This window comes from Capra hircus, chromosome 24, assembly GCF_001704415.2.
Source record: "Capra hircus breed San Clemente chromosome 24, ASM170441v1, whole genome shotgun sequence".
In the NCBI taxonomy this organism is placed as follows: domain Eukaryota; kingdom Metazoa; phylum Chordata; class Mammalia; order Artiodactyla; family Bovidae; genus Capra; species Capra hircus.
Window position 1 is genome coordinate 23,877,667 of NC_030831.1, and position 15,882 is coordinate 23,893,548.

At 39.1% G+C, this 15,882-nt stretch overlaps 1 protein-coding gene across 1 annotated transcript in view; it reads right to left on the reverse strand.

Moving 5' to 3' along the window:
- Positions 1-15,882, reverse strand: part of ASXL3 (additional sex combs like 3, transcriptional regulator) — a 198,720-nt gene that overhangs the window by 156,768 nt on the left and 26,070 nt on the right. The window contains exon 3 of the mRNA XM_018039352.1: positions 8,225-8,307. Coding sequence (XP_017894841.1) covers positions 8,225-8,307 — 83 coding nt within the window. The remainder of the gene's footprint in view (positions 1-8,224; positions 8,308-15,882) is intronic.

Here is a 15,882-nt window from a genome sequence, read left to right on the forward strand (position 1 = left end):
AAAACCACCACCTAGAAAAAAATTAAATAACAATACCCCAGTGAAACGGGTATCTCGTCCAAAAGATTTTCACCTGCATAGGATACTTAGAAAGACTCAAATACAATATAATTTTATATCCATTTCTGCTCCTATTCCACACTGAAATGTTTATAGAGTGCTCAGTATTTCTGGAATAAATTATACCAAGATCTTGATAAAGCTGAAATCACCTAAATTACCTCTTTTGTTCAATTATTTGGAAGAATGGAGAAAGAAAGCTTGACAGAATAAAATGTTGTATTAAGAAATGGCCATTTCATAGCTGTAATTGCATACCTTAGTGAATATTGATGCCTTGAGGGTTATGTGCAGTCACCACAGCTATTTTTACCAAAGGCTTCAAATAAAATCCAAATCAATTTATGTTATGTGACTATATACATTATATTTGAACAGGCAAGTTAAGCCAAGTATTTTATCAGTTTATATGTTAGGAATAACATATGAAAACACATATTAGGAGTCTGTAATGACAGAAGCGCAGTGCAGTGTTAAGCACACTGTTACGAATAACTTCCAAGTTGAATCAGATACTCAAAATTCTAGAAAAATTCTATGGTATGCCATGAATTCTAGAAAGACTAGATGTTCTGAAAGACTCTTGTAGACTGAATGTGTGTGCACCCCATCCCACAATTCCTGTGTTGAAGCTCTCGTCTCCAGTGTGGCTAGGAGGGATGGTTATCTCTCAGGAAGGGATTAAGGTTGAAAGAGGTCATATAGATGGAGCCTTGATCTGATGGGAGTGTCCTTAGAAGAAGAGACACTGAAGAGCTTTCTCTAGCTCCGTCTGTACACACACACACCCAGAAAAGGCCATGTGAGGATACAGTGAGAAGCTGGCTGTCTGCAAGCCAGGAAGAGTGTCCTCACTAGAAACCTATCCTGATGGACCTGCATCTAGGACTTCTAGCCTCCAGAACTATGAGAGAGAAAAAAAACAGTTCTGTTGTTTAAGCCGCCCAGCGTGTGATGATTTGTTATGGCAGTCAGGGCACAGTAACCAATCGCTGCTATTATGACCTCAGTCTGGGAACCAGGAGGGGTACAGAAGCAAATTTATTCCACTGGTTTGAGGCTTTCTGCCTGAATACTGCTTCCTTTCCATTCTGCAATCCAGTCTTACGGAACAATGTGAAAACTACCAGAAGTGTGTGACACACGCTGACACAACATTGCTTACTACCGTCTCACAGGCCCTACTTCTGCTTTGCAAATTACAAAAAGGTGCTGGGAGAAATTTCACAGCAAAGGGAAGTACAGCTGACCCTTGAGCAACATGGAAATTAATCTGCATATAATTCACTGTCAGCCCTTTGTATTTGCAGTTCTTCCATGTCTGCAGATTCAACCAATGACAGATTGTGTAGTACTGTAGGATTTACTATTGAAAAATATTTGTGTATAAGTCGATCCACAAATTTCTAAAACCCAAGCTGTGCAAGGGTCAGCTGTAGTCAACTGTGGCTGCAACATCAAAAGCGTGACTGCAAAGGCTTTAAAACTGCCAAAGTCCAGGTTGATTAGGGCTGGGCTGAAAAGTTGAAATCTGACCCTGTAGGGTAATGTTTCACACAATTATTTACCTAATTCAGGAAATGCTTCCACAGTAATATATAATCGTATTATCCCCTTGAAGAATTATTCCAATCACTGTGTCATCATAAAAAGAAGGAACTTTAAGAAAAGTTTAATTATGAGAGATTATCATCATCATGAGAGATTTTGCTTTTAAACAATGAATGATAACCACATATAAATTATGAATACTTATTTAATCAGTTTTATACCATTTAATTTAAAACTAATTAATTGTGCACAAGGCACACAATTCTAACAAACAACATTTTAAGTGATGTATTTGGGGAAGAACCAAATGTTTGTAAAAATGACCAAATTAGAAATTCCAAATCTTATATCTAAATGTAAGGTATTCATCATTCATATCATAAACCCTACATTATCAGAATAGCATGTGTTTCTTCAGATACCATGTGACTAGAAAAAAGTACCACGCCTGATCTCATCTAATTATATCCAAACATACAACCAACAACAGCTTTTGACTCATAGTTTATTAGGTACAATATATTCTCTGCATTATTTTGGATTATCAGTTAAGAAATGCTACTATAAATGGGGCAGTTGTTAAGAAAAAAATAGATTTAAAAAGGGGGAGACCAGGTTTAAAGAGATGAATTAAGAAGACACTGTATTAACCTAGTTGAAAATTTTTAAGTGCCAAGAATGAATGGCAAAGACTAGGAATACAGAGAAAGAAAGATGTAGTTAGAACACAGAACTAACACTAACCAAGAACCAACTGGCCATGAGGGGAATGGGAGAAGAGAATTAGGAATGATCCTGACTGAGATTTGTAATCCAAGTAACGACAAGTAAAATTTTATGTCAACTAAGAGAGAAACTATTCTAAAGGCTTGCTTACATACTCTCATGAACACACACCTAGACACCCATATAAATACATGATTTACATATGATTTTTCTATGATTCTGATTAATAACATCACTGTCTCCTTCATTCCTTTCTAAGTAGCTGAGTGTGCACACCATTTACACAATGAGAGAATGAGATGTTAGCACATGGCAGGGTGACACTGTGAGTTAACACTGTAATTCTAAAAGGCCCTGACACAAACTAGACCACCATTTCAGTACAAAAGGGGTGATGCCAACATGGAGTCTGGAAATCAGAATTGATTTTGCAGTTGAAATTATTTGTGTTTCTTTCTTATCTCTAGACAAAACATTTTAGCAGTGAGAAAGAAGCATCTCCTATAGCACTAATTAGAAACATAAATCTCACCAAGAGAAATGCCAAGGAATTTTATTGTTTGTCACTGTACATGCTAATGGAATTTTTTGACATTTTATCCCCCTGGAAAAATGCAACATCTTTAATAAACCACAGTACAAAGTGAAGACCCTTATTTCAGAATATCACGACAAAGCCTGCAAAACAGAAAACATGGAAGACCTTAAGACAGGAGCGAACAACAAATTTAGTCTCAGAATTCCCAGGGGGAATAAAAAGTTCTCATTGATAGCAGGATAATTACGAAATCTTGGGTTGTCAACTGCATGCTCCACATTACAAAATCAAAAATATGTCAACATCCTGAGTAATACCAAGCACAAGAGAGATCGTTTATAAACTTTTTCGAATGTCTCTATTGTGATATGTAATTATAGGTTGCTGCCCTGTAAATGGTTGATGAAATCGAACATAGATTTTTTTTTCCCTGAAGTAAGGCATCTATAGTATTGTAAAAGTGTACCTTACAGGGCTTCCCTGGTGGTCCAATGGTTGAGAATCTCCCTGCCAGTGCAGGGAACTTGGCTTTGATCCCTGCTCCAAGAAGATCCCACATGCCACAGAGCCACTAAGCCCATGTCACAACTACGGAGCCTGCACGCTAGAGCCTGGGAGCTGTGACTACTGAGCCCGTGCACCACAACTATTGAAGGCCCTGTGCTCTGCAACAAGAACAGCTCCCCCAATAAGAAGCCCACACAATGCAATGAGAGAGGAACCCCCTGCTCTCTACAGCTAGAGGAAGCCCAGGAGCAGCAACGAAGACCCAGTGTAGCTAAAAATAAATAAATAAATCTTTTTTTAAAAATAAATGTACCTTATAAATATTGCCTGGCCCCTAACCCAACAGAGGGTTTTTTAATTGTGCTGTGATTTTTTGACCATTATTTTAAGACTGCCTCACCTCCGTTAGAAAACTATTTACCTACTATCAAATAATATGCCAACTATATCACAGTTTATGCTACGTTAATGACCGGTATCTTGTAACAATAATGCTGGGCACATAACCAGTTACCCCCACTGACAAATGGGGCCCCTCCTTTCACTAGGTAAATGCTACAGACCTCATTCCTTGACCTACTGCTCCTGGATGTGTCACTAAAACAGCATATGTTTCTCTGGAAGCATTGCTTTAAAAATCACATGAGCAGAGAAAAACATATCCTTGGGCATCAAAACTCCCTCAGTCCCCTTTGTAAAGGAATTATAACTTCTGAATAAGCAAGCCAAAAGCAGAAAATCAGAATTAGGGCAAGGCAACCCCCAAAGTCATCCAAACCAACACAGTCACCGCAGTTGCTTTCTCTTTTTCTATGAACATATGTTTAATTACTGCAGACAAGACTAGAGTCCACAGTAGCACCCTCTCTCCCTCAGGAAGTGGGAATGTTTAGCCAAGCAGTCCAAACAGGAATATCAAATATCCATCCATAAAAGCTGCAGTCTAGAATATGTACATTTCTATCCTCTCTGTGCAAGCAACATGGCTCTTTGATTGATTATAAGATTCATCGTGTGAAAAGCATTCCGAACAGCTCTGTCTAATCAACTGTTGACAACTCATTAGCACAAAGTAACAGAAGCCTGGAAATAACTCAATCAGTAAAGCAAGTACAATATAGATGGACCAGAATAAAATTATATTGATAAAGATCTTCTATGTTATTATACAGGAGGGAATTAAAACTTACCAGATATATTTTCCTTAAAAAAACTTCTAGGAGATCTTACCATGATCATATTAATTTTCTCTAACAAAAACTATATGTTCTTCTGACAATTTACTATATTTATATACCTTGTTAAAAACCACATGGGGAATTCTTATTTCAGTCTAGCTTTCCCAAATACAGTGCAACCAAATACTACACATTTCATCAATAACTTGCAGAAGATACACAGAACATGATATAAAAGAGCTGTTCTCTTTTTATCCTGTCTGTATGAAAATTATGCAATTTGAAGTGTCCCTGGGAAAGAAGAAAAGGTACCATAAAATGTCAAAAATAAATAAGTGAACAATATCACATCTACTGAACAAAAACATCAGCTGTGCCAAAATTATTGGTTTGTTTTTTAAGTTTTAAGTGTCAACCAGAGACACCTACAGTGTTTGAGAACAGGCAACGGCACAATAAGCTCATGTGTTCACCACTCATCTGTCAGAAGCGATCTGCATGCATCTATTTAAAGGAATTCCCTCAAAACTGGTAGATTCTTTTTGATTAAAACAATTAAATATAGGATTAAAAAATACAACCTGTAATGCCAAAAAGAAGCTTCTAACTTTAAATGCAAGTCAAAGGGATCACTGAGGACCAGCAAGTTAACATCCTGAGGAAGAATGTTTGCTCAACAAATATTTACTGAGTATCTTCTGAGTGCCAGGAGTGTGAGGGTACCCTCCCCATAGGGAGCTCACAGAGCAGCGGGAAGACAAACAAGGACAAATTTAGAGTCCAGTGAGGTCCAGCGTTATAGGAAACCTGCCTGACACATAGGACGAAGAACCCTCCCCCCACTGCCCAACAGCCCAGCTCTTGAAAGAAATGGCGTTATTTTAAAACAAATGGCATTGGAATGATGATGGATAAAGGGCCAATCTTCTCTCTTCCAGAAATGCCAGGCGCAGCGGTGGACTGGGGGAGGGCCGCTAACATGACCTCTCATTCATAGAGACCCCCGGGAGGTTATGGGCACATCAGTAACCTTCACAGTCACTCCCCTGCAGTTAATCAGGCATATCTGAAAGCCTGCACATCTTGAAAAGCACATCATTAATAAATACCTAGAAATGAAACAGCTATGCTTGACCTTATGATGATGGAATTTTTAAATGTAACTTTACTTAAGAAAAACAGATACAGTTACACTTCATTTACTCAGCTCCCATAAATACTTGGAAACTATTTAAGAATTTGAAAGGTAACAAAATAAAAATAAATGTCAGACTCTGTTCCCTAAAGCAATATACAATAGGAAAGTTGAAACTCAAAAATCTGAGAACTACTTTTATTTTAGAGATGATTTTAATAAGCACACTAGAAAAGAAGAATGGTTACAGATACAGCAGTTGTAAGGAACCATCACAACTGACAGGAGCGAGAATTCAAAGAGACAGAAAGAAACGGGGACATAAAATGCACAGTGTGAAGCCCTCTGCACAGAGTTGATTTTATAAAGTAGAACTTAAAACAGAACCACGGTCTCTTTCTTGGCCTATTCCCTTTCCTATTTAACTTGTGAATTCCTTGCAGGTAACTTTAAACAGTTCTACACAGGTTCATCCGTACTTATAACGACATTTTTTTTTTTTTTTCTTCACAGGACACAATAATAGAGGACGGGGATGATGAAGAGGGGTTGAATTCAGAGGAACAGGGTATGTTTTCCATTTCAATTTTCATACTCTTTAAAGAAGTCGTTTGTGTTTGTTTGTTAACATATAGTTAAAGCCCTTTAATGTACCATTCTGGGAAGACGAGCATCTTGAAAAAACTATGAAAAAAAAATGCTGTTACAATGGTTAAGTGTAATTAAAATGCTGCTCATGGCCATGGTACAGGAGTTTTATATCTCAAGGTACATAACAGCTGATAGTGGCCTGCTCACTCCTGTGGAGAGGATCATGGTGAACACATTTCAAGTGTCTGCTTATAGGAGAAGCTTCGAGTGCTTGCACTGGTAGACTGCACTGGCTCAGCCCACATTCAACAGGAGTCCAGATCTTCAGGTTTGTACCCCCTCTTTTCTTCTGGCTATAGCCCACACATTTCGGACAGGCAGTCAGGAGAATATTAATTTCCAGGTGTCCCTGTTTTGTTCCTGAGCCCCTTATAATGACGTCTGGCTTAGAAGCAAGGGACCCCTCTAAGAGAGTTGTTAGGCGCTGTCAGCAACTTTCCTCCCCAGTGTTACCTCCACTTTGTGGGAAACAATAATTGCAAACAGTGTAGTTACATTAGCTCGGGCTCTTTCTTCAGAACAGGCAGATAAAGCCTCTAAAACAGAGATGAAAAACTGAGCCTAGGAGTCCTCCATACCACTAAATTGTGATGTTCGTGGGTAAAACTTGCAAGAGATGCATTTTAAACAGCTAGAAGCCCATGAGACTCACAGGTTACAGTAATGAGTTTCAGGTAACACCAATTTTGTAGGAAAAGTTAGTCTTGGGAGGACATTGATTGCTCTCTGCAGATGCTATCTCAGTTACCAGATTCAAAAGGTAACTCAGCGGATCAAATTTTCACCAAGCTGAGACCACTGTCTTGTCAATGACTTACAGGTAGGCAACATCATACAATTAAAAAAATTTACTCTATGTAACATGAGTGAGTAGATACACATGCGACAGCTCTATGGTTATTTTACCTTACAACAAATGGCTTTCTCCTCTTTGAGTAATATCATTTATATGGCCCCAAACAACTGGATAAAGCCAACACTGTAAAATTCATGACTAAACAAAAATAAAGGATCACCACAGATAAAGAAAATGTAGTTTGCATCCATTCAATAAAATTTTATTTGGCAACAAAAAGAAATGAAGTACTGATTCATGGTACCACATGGGTGGACTCTGAAAACATGATGTTAAATGGAGCCAGTCACAAAAGGCTATACAGTGTATAATTCCAATTATACAAAATGTCCAGGATAGGCAAATCCACAGACAGTAGCGCGTGAGTGATTGCCAGGGGCTGGGGAGAATAGGGAATTGCTAATGGATATGGGGTTCACTTAGGGTGGTGAAAATGTTCTAAAATTAGGTAGCGGTAATGACTGCACAGTTTTGGGGAATGTTCTGAAAACCAACAAATTGTACATTTTCAAAGGGCAAATGTTATGATATATGAATATCTCAATAAAACTGTTATTTAAAAAAAAAAGACTCAATAATTTATCCAAGTAGAGTAATTCTAAATATAAGAGGACTAAATTTTCAACTACGTTCACTGGCAATTTAAATTTTATCAGAATGAGCTCATCTTACATCCTGGAATCTATCTGTGAAGCCTGTAAAATGTTTCTCTTTCAGTAGTCACTTTCAGAAACAAAAATCTTCTCTTACAAGAAAGATGAGTAACTCCAACTATAGGCAAATTCACACAGTGCCGCTCCTTGTTAATGAAATACATTCTCTATCAGTCTAATTTATTAAGTGAAGAAGTAGTTTCAAGGAAATCTTGGGTCACTCAAATATTTGGCAGTCACCAAAGAATCCGCATGTAGCTACTTAATTCGCAATCAACTACAACATCAAAACCTAGATACATCTGTTGCTTTGCAATCAGTAGCAATTGTTAATCAAAGAAAACAGAAAATGTAAATATGAATACTGACCTTGTTTCTTTTAACCCTTCTTTCTGAATGACTTCCAATATCTGCTTTGCTGTCATTGGCGAGTTGGGGTGTTTCTCTAGTGCCTAAAAAAATAAAGACAGACATAAGACTTCTAGATTACTGCATAGAAGCATACAAGATGAAAATGTGTGTGAATCATGCAAATTTTAAAGGGGAAGGGGCTATTATGCCAAAATTAGGTTACATGGTACATGTCAGGTGTGCAAGTGATGGGATATAATTTTTTCCTGGGCATTTATGGCAATTTCTGCAACATACAGGGGCCATTCTGCAAAAATGTCACAAAGGCATACACCACAAAAAAAAGTAATGTGAAACCTAAAAACACCGAGTTAGTAAATGTATATAATTTCCTTTATTTAAAATTGCTAACATTTTATTGTTAAAGTCCTGTTTTCAGGCTGTTAAAATGTTTCCTAAATTTCTAAAAGCTTGGAAACATGAGCCTGAATACCATCAACAGCAGAGAACAAAGCACTAGTCAGAAATAACCTCACTGGATTCATAGTCTGATCAACTTCTTCTGTATTAAAAAACAACAAAAAACCCTGTATTAAAAACCCTTCGTGGCCAAAATGGAGAAAAAGCATACAGAAACCCAAGTATCCCATTACAGTGTGTCTTCCAGTTCAGCTCAGTTTCCTTTCATTTGCCTTTTCCAATTCATTTTCAAGTAAACCCCCTTCCTCTTCCGGTTCAGCCCATCTCAGCTTTATGAACTGAGTCCTATTTTCTTTCTCTCCCCATCTGTCCTACTTATTTTTGAGTGGAGGAGATGTTTTGAACAAAGTATGGGAAATGACATGGGACATAGTTAATTATTTCCACAGGCATCAGACCACCAGCCCTGGAAATCAAGGCTCTTTATTTACCCCGGGACTGAACTACACGCAGTGAAAGCAGTGAACAATGGTCCCCACACTACTCACGAACAAGGGCTGTGAGGACCACATCTGGGACAAGAAAACAAGTCTACACATATCTCCACAATGACTTCTTCCAAGGGTAGATGACACCTATTGCGTTAGCCAAAACGTTCATTTGGGTTTTTCTAGGACGGGGGAGCCTGGTGGGCTGCCGTCTATGGGGTCACATAGAGTCGGACATGACTGAAGTGACTTAGCAGCAGCAGCAGCAGAACATCTTATGAAAAAACCCAAATGAACCTTTTGGCCAACCCAATACTTAAATTTTCTATACAGGAGTTTGTGCACAAGTCATGGCCCCATGCAACCTAATGATTCTAGAGTCCTAATTTATGATTACTATGATTATCAGACCAGAATTATCATAATAATTGAGAATTAATCAAGAAGTTTTTAGGCAAATTTTAAACTGAAAAGGCTTCCAAATATATTCAAAAGAGCTCTCTGATCTCTTCTACGATCAATGGCTAAATTTCAACAAGGTCACTGGCAAGGCTTCTGCTCCTTGGGGCTCTGTTCCTTGTGGTTATCTAGTGAATTGTACACAGCCTGCCCTTCCTCACCACTAAGGCCACTTTTCTGTTCTCGCCTCTAGTTCCCAGAAAGTGTCCCCGGTTTTCCCAGCCTGGTCAGTCCCTTAGTTGCAGATGGCAATTCTCTAAAGAACACTGAAACATGCTACACTGGGAAGAGTGTAGCAACAAGTATGTCAACGGGAAAGAAGAAAACTGTCCTCAGAGAGGAGACTATTGGGAGGGATGGACTGAAAACTATCAAAGGGAAGGGGGGAGAAACATAGGCACAGCTGTACAGGGAAGAGGACCAAAGACTAAAAATATTGGCTTAAAAAAGGCAAGAAGGAAACTGCATGAAAGAGCTGAAAAGGGGGAAAGATTAGGTTACAAAGAAAGGCAGGAAAGATACAGACATGAAAACAAAAAAGCCGACAGAAGTTTTGAAATAAAAAAGAACCGTCAGTATCGTAGAACAGTTCATACTCATGAGTTACTGAAAGGCGATGCTGTGGTCACATGGACTAGATACAAGGTGGGCATCACCCCCAGGGACAGGCAATGCTGGGAACAATGGTCTCTCATAGAAGGTATGGGCAGAAGGTCAACAGACACACACATACATGAGAGCAAGCAAGGAGGAGGGGAGCTGGAGGGGAGAGACACAGGATGGCAGAAAAGAGAGCGGGCAAAGGAGAAAGGGGAGAAAGGAGGCATATTGAGCTGAACTGGGAATGTCCAAAAGGCAAACTGGTTAAATCTAGAAAGGGCGCAAGAGGAAACGCCAGTGTACTGGGTAAGGTTTTCATGGAAAGTTGGGTGCACTCAAAAGTGGGGTTACTCACTGTGGAGGACGCCCTGTTTCTCTTCCTGAGTACAGGCCCCTCAGCACACCTTGGCAGCTCCTCCCAGCATTTGAGAGAATTTGGATAGCCCTGTCCCCTTCTCTATGACATCACAGCCTACTCTACAAAGGAAGTAAAAGTGCGAAGAATTACATCGCGAAGTGGATGAGAGGCAGGAAGGAAATGCTGAAGCCACACAGAACACCAGAAGCCACCCTCAGCTCCTGCAAGACAGAGAAAGGGGATGGAGCAGGAGAGGGTCCTGGGTGTGAACAGGCTTCACTGAACTAGCTGCGGGAGCATTCAGAGAACAAGATAGAGATAAATTACTTTCACGGGACAATAACATGGATAGCACTGAAATAACATGACACATGGCAGGGACAAGATTCAGACCAGCAGGCAGCCATACTCAAACACAACAGAGGGAAGAAGCCACAGTCAGAGGGAAACTACAGCCCCCAGCGTTAGACTAAGGAAGCACTCACACATGCCAGGAGTCAATGTCTTGGCTGTGTAGTGTTCCCTAAGTCCTGAAAAATCATACTTCCTGGATTACCTTTCTTGACATATTCAAATACAACGAGCATTTGAAAGTGTCTTCCTGGTTATGTAACACTTAATCTGAATTTAACATATACCTCCAATTGTTTTCCACCTTGTACCTACCTCTTAGAAACAGGGGTTAAGGATGCAATGGAGCAGTGAAGAGTGGGATTATATACAATTTTTAAGATTATGTGTCATAGTAAGATTAGTAACAGAGCCAATAAATATTTCAGATAATCAAAACAGGTTCAAACTGTCTTGGGCAATAACAATACAATTAAGACAAAATATAGAGATTCCAATTTTAGAGTTCACCATGGACAATGATAATTTTAAAAGTCTTGTTTTCTGATTGAAAAAAAAAGGAAAAATCCAAATTCATACCTGTATTATAGAAAACAAAATGCGCTAGTGAGTTTATGACCAAAAATAATTTCCCAAAGAATACACTGAATGTAATGTTCTTAGAATATTATTGAGTCAAAGGATATGAGCTCTGTCATGTCTCTTGATACACTGCCAACTGTCTGAAAAATATTTTAACAATTTATACACTCACCAAGCAGAACTGAACCTGCCTCTCTCCACAACTTTGCCAGGATTAAATATTATCTTTTTCACAATATTTGACAACTTGGTAGGTCAAATAAGTTGTAATTCATTGTTACTCTAATTATACTTTTGTAAATACTAACGAGAACAAAGTTTTTTTTCAAATGAATACCATATGGGATATCTCTTTCTTACTAATGTGTAAAAAGCTATTTATATATTAAAATAATATTCATTATTGGGCATGTTAATAACAGATTTGTATTCTTTATGTTACTTATTTTTGGATATTTATGAAGACACATAAAGTATTCTATTTTCACATAATTACTTATGCGACTTTTCCATTGTGGCTTTACCTGCTCTTATGTTTAGACATTCCTTTTATCCAGAGAGTTGGTAATTATCTACAAATATTTCTTGTATTTTATGCTTTCATTTTTAATCCCTCAATCCAGAATGCATCTGTTTGCAGCCTTGTGAATAATTAACTTAAGCCCCACCTACTATTAATATAGGTCAAGATTCCCCAACACAATTTGTTTCATAAGCCAGTTTATGGTTTATGGTTAGTGAGGCATCTCCTGCCGTATATTACAATTAGGGTGATGAAAATGCTTCTGGATGTGAAAACAACATAAAAATGTGGAAACCCAATATAAAGGCACTGATGGTCAAGAGTCTGCCTACAATGCAGGAGATCTGGGTTTGACCCCTAGATAGGAAGGATTCCCCTAGAGAAGGAAATGGCTACCCATCCAAGTATTCTTGCCTGAAGAATCCCATGGACAGAGGATCCTGGTGAACTACAGTTCATGGGGCCGCATAGAGTCAGACAGGACTGAAGGGACTTTGCATGCAAAGCAGAGCTGTTGCTGAGGTAGTGATGAGAGTGCTCAGAACCCCTAGCACTTACTCCCTCTAATGGCCAAAGGCGCTTCTGGGAACTTTTCCGGTCTCTGAAATGAACTGCAAACCACTGTCCCTGGGGCTCACCCAGAGGTCCTGCTATGTTCCCCTGTGAAGTGAAGTGAAAGTCACTCAGTTGTGTCTGACTCTTTGTGACCCCAAGGACTGTACAGTCCATGGAATTTCTCTCCAGGCCAGACCGAAGGGAATCCAGGTTAAACCCAGTTCTCTCGAATTGCAGGCGGATTCTTTATCAGCTGAGCCACAAGGGAAGCCCAAGAAGACTGGATTGGGTAGCCTGTCCCTTCTCCAGGGGACTTTTCCGACCCAGGAATCGAACCGGGTCTATTGTATTGCAGGCAGATTCTTTACCAACTGAGCTATCAGAGAAGCCCCTATGTTGACCTGACTTTCAGTCAATTCCTGTGCCAGCACCACCCTGTTTAAATTGCTGTGACATTACAGCACACTTCACTCTCTGGATAGGACATGGCTCTCATTATTCTTAAATTTTTCATTGCTCACTTCTTTATACTTCTAAATGAAACACAGATTGGAATTAAATGAGACATTCTAATTAAACTTTCAGGAAATGTACACACATTGTTCCATGTTTGAGTTTTATTTTATAAACTGTAATAGGCTTTTTATTAAGTGCTTTATATTTTGGGCTGCAACTCTGAATATACTTTTTTCATAAAATATTTTCACATTTTATTGCTACACACAAAAGCCACTGAGCTGTGATAATTATTATCTATATGAACAGCTAATTGAATTCTTAATAGTTCTAATAGCACAGAAGTATAAAATCACAAAAACTATGAATTGTGTCTCCTTTCCAATAGTTCTATGTTTTCTTTTTCCTACATTATTTACTTTGGCTAAAAAATGATCTTTTCTAGTCCCTTTCAAAAAATTTCTTGCTGAAAATGGAGCTGTTTTATAATTTATTTCCTCAAAAACAAGCCCCTAAAACTGCCATTTCCCGAAGAAAATCTGTAGCTAGAGTTATTAGCCGAGAGAAGGCTGCCAAGAGAAGGCTGTAATTAGAAACCTTTGGCCAGATATCACTGTCTCTTCTATACAAATCAGTCTGTCACAGTGTTCAATCTTTACATAAGATGCCCTTTCTTTCTTTGTAAAACAAATTGCTCTCCTGTGTTAGAGCTACATTTGTGATTCCACTTGACTTTGTCTCCCTAAGAGTTGGATCTTACGCCTCTCATACTTCCTTCTCATGAACTAAAGTCCTTTCAATTTTCAACTATCTTCTGTCTCCTGCATTGCTACTCCCAACAGGTTGCAGGCTCAGCACTGCTCAAACCAAAGTGGAATCTCCATGGCTAAGGACACAAGGCACACATACTATCAATGGCCTCCCTAACAACAGAGTCCCTTGCATTTTCCAGAGGGCATGAACAGATGTGCAGAACTGGTAAACAACCCACTGGATGTCACCTTCCTTACTGATGTGGCTATTTATATCAGCCTGTAGGCATGCATGCTAAGTCACTTCACTTGTGGTTGACTGTTTGCAATCCCATGGAGTGTGGCCCACCACTCTCACACTCTTGCCTACTGGAGTGGGTTGCCATAGCCTCCTCCAGAGAATCTTCCTGACGCAGGGATCAAACCCACGTCTCTTACATCCCCTGCACTGGCAGACGGGTTCTTTACCACTAGTGCCCCCTGGGAAGCCCAACTACATCAGAGCCTATCTCAAAGACACGTACATTTATGCAACTTTGAGACACGACGGACAAGAGTCTATCTCAGACTGCTCTTCCCCAGATTTCTACACGCCCCATATGAAGAGAAAAAAAAAATCTGCAAAAAAAGATAGCAATATAGAAAGAGAAGGAAAGGGATGTTTGCTGAATCACTGAGGACACAGGCCATGCTAAGAATGATTTCTGTCTTAGGTTCATTCTTTCAGCACTTTTCTGGTCCATATGTCAAACATTTTAAAGCTTACCCAGAAAAGTCATTTCCAGTACCCTACGATAAACTGACTCATTCGAAAAGACCCTAATGCTGGCAAACACTGAAGGCAAGAGGAGAAGGGGACGACAGAGAATGAGATGGCTGGATGGCATCACCGACTCAATGGACATGAGTTTGAGCAAGCTTCAGGAGTTGGTGATGGACAGGGAAGCCTGGCGTGCTGCAGTCCATGCGGTCGCAAAGAGTCGGACATGACTGAGCAACTGAACTGAACTGAAGATAAACATATTAGACCAATGTTCATCTAAAGGTAAAAGTCTTGGTCCTTCAGGCCCTGAAAAAAAATTTCTGAGCTTATTTATTTAACTATGCAATAAAATGACTTCTACAATTTATTAATACAGTCACATTGATGATACAGGTTTAAATCTTTCTCAAACATTAAAGTATCTTCCTTTAAATCATATTGACAGTTCATTAAAATGTTTAGCTATTTAAGGTTTCATGTATTCAGTAAATGATTCCGAGGTTATAACAATAAACCATTATATAGCTCTCTACAATCCAAGAGTGTTGACTTACAACATATATTATTTCATTTGCTTATATATGATTTTATATATATATAAAATTTGACCCTGACACCTCAGTGAAATGCATAGGAGAGACAGGATTAACTTCCTCTGAAATGCATTGAGGTGAAGTAACTGGTCCAAGGTCATAAAGCTACTTTGTAGAAGGACAGGACTTGCACACATGATAATATTGATGATGACAATGTTTAAATACAATAAAAGCAGCTAATATATATTAGATACCTTGTCCCTGCTAAGTCTCCAGAGGTTTTACTTGTATTACAATAGACTCCTGGATTTATATATATCAGTTCAGTCACTCAGTCGTGTCCTACACTTTGTGACCCCACGGACTGCAGCACGCCAGGCTTCCCTGTCCATCACCAACTCCCGGGGCTTACTCAAGGTCATGTCCGTCAAGTCAGCGATGCCACCCAACCATCTCATCCTCTGTCTTCCCCTTCTCCTCCTGCCTTCATATATTTAACATTCCCTATTTCCACTCTTCTTGAGAAATCTCAAAGGTCCATGTCATTTTGATGAGACATGAATTTCAATGGCTGGTAGTATTTAGGTGAGAAAATGAATCACATAGAAAGTGATAGCACCTTGCTCAGTGCCCAATATCTATACCTCAATGAGATGGTTCTCACTTCTAACATATGTGGTTACTAGTTAAGGGTATAAAAATGATACTCTGTTGTTGTTCAGTTGCTAAGTCGTGTCTGACTCTTTGCAATCCCATGGACAGTAGCCCACCGGCTTCTCTGTGCATGGGATTTCCCAGGCAAGAATACTGGAGAGGGCTGCTGTTTCCTTCTC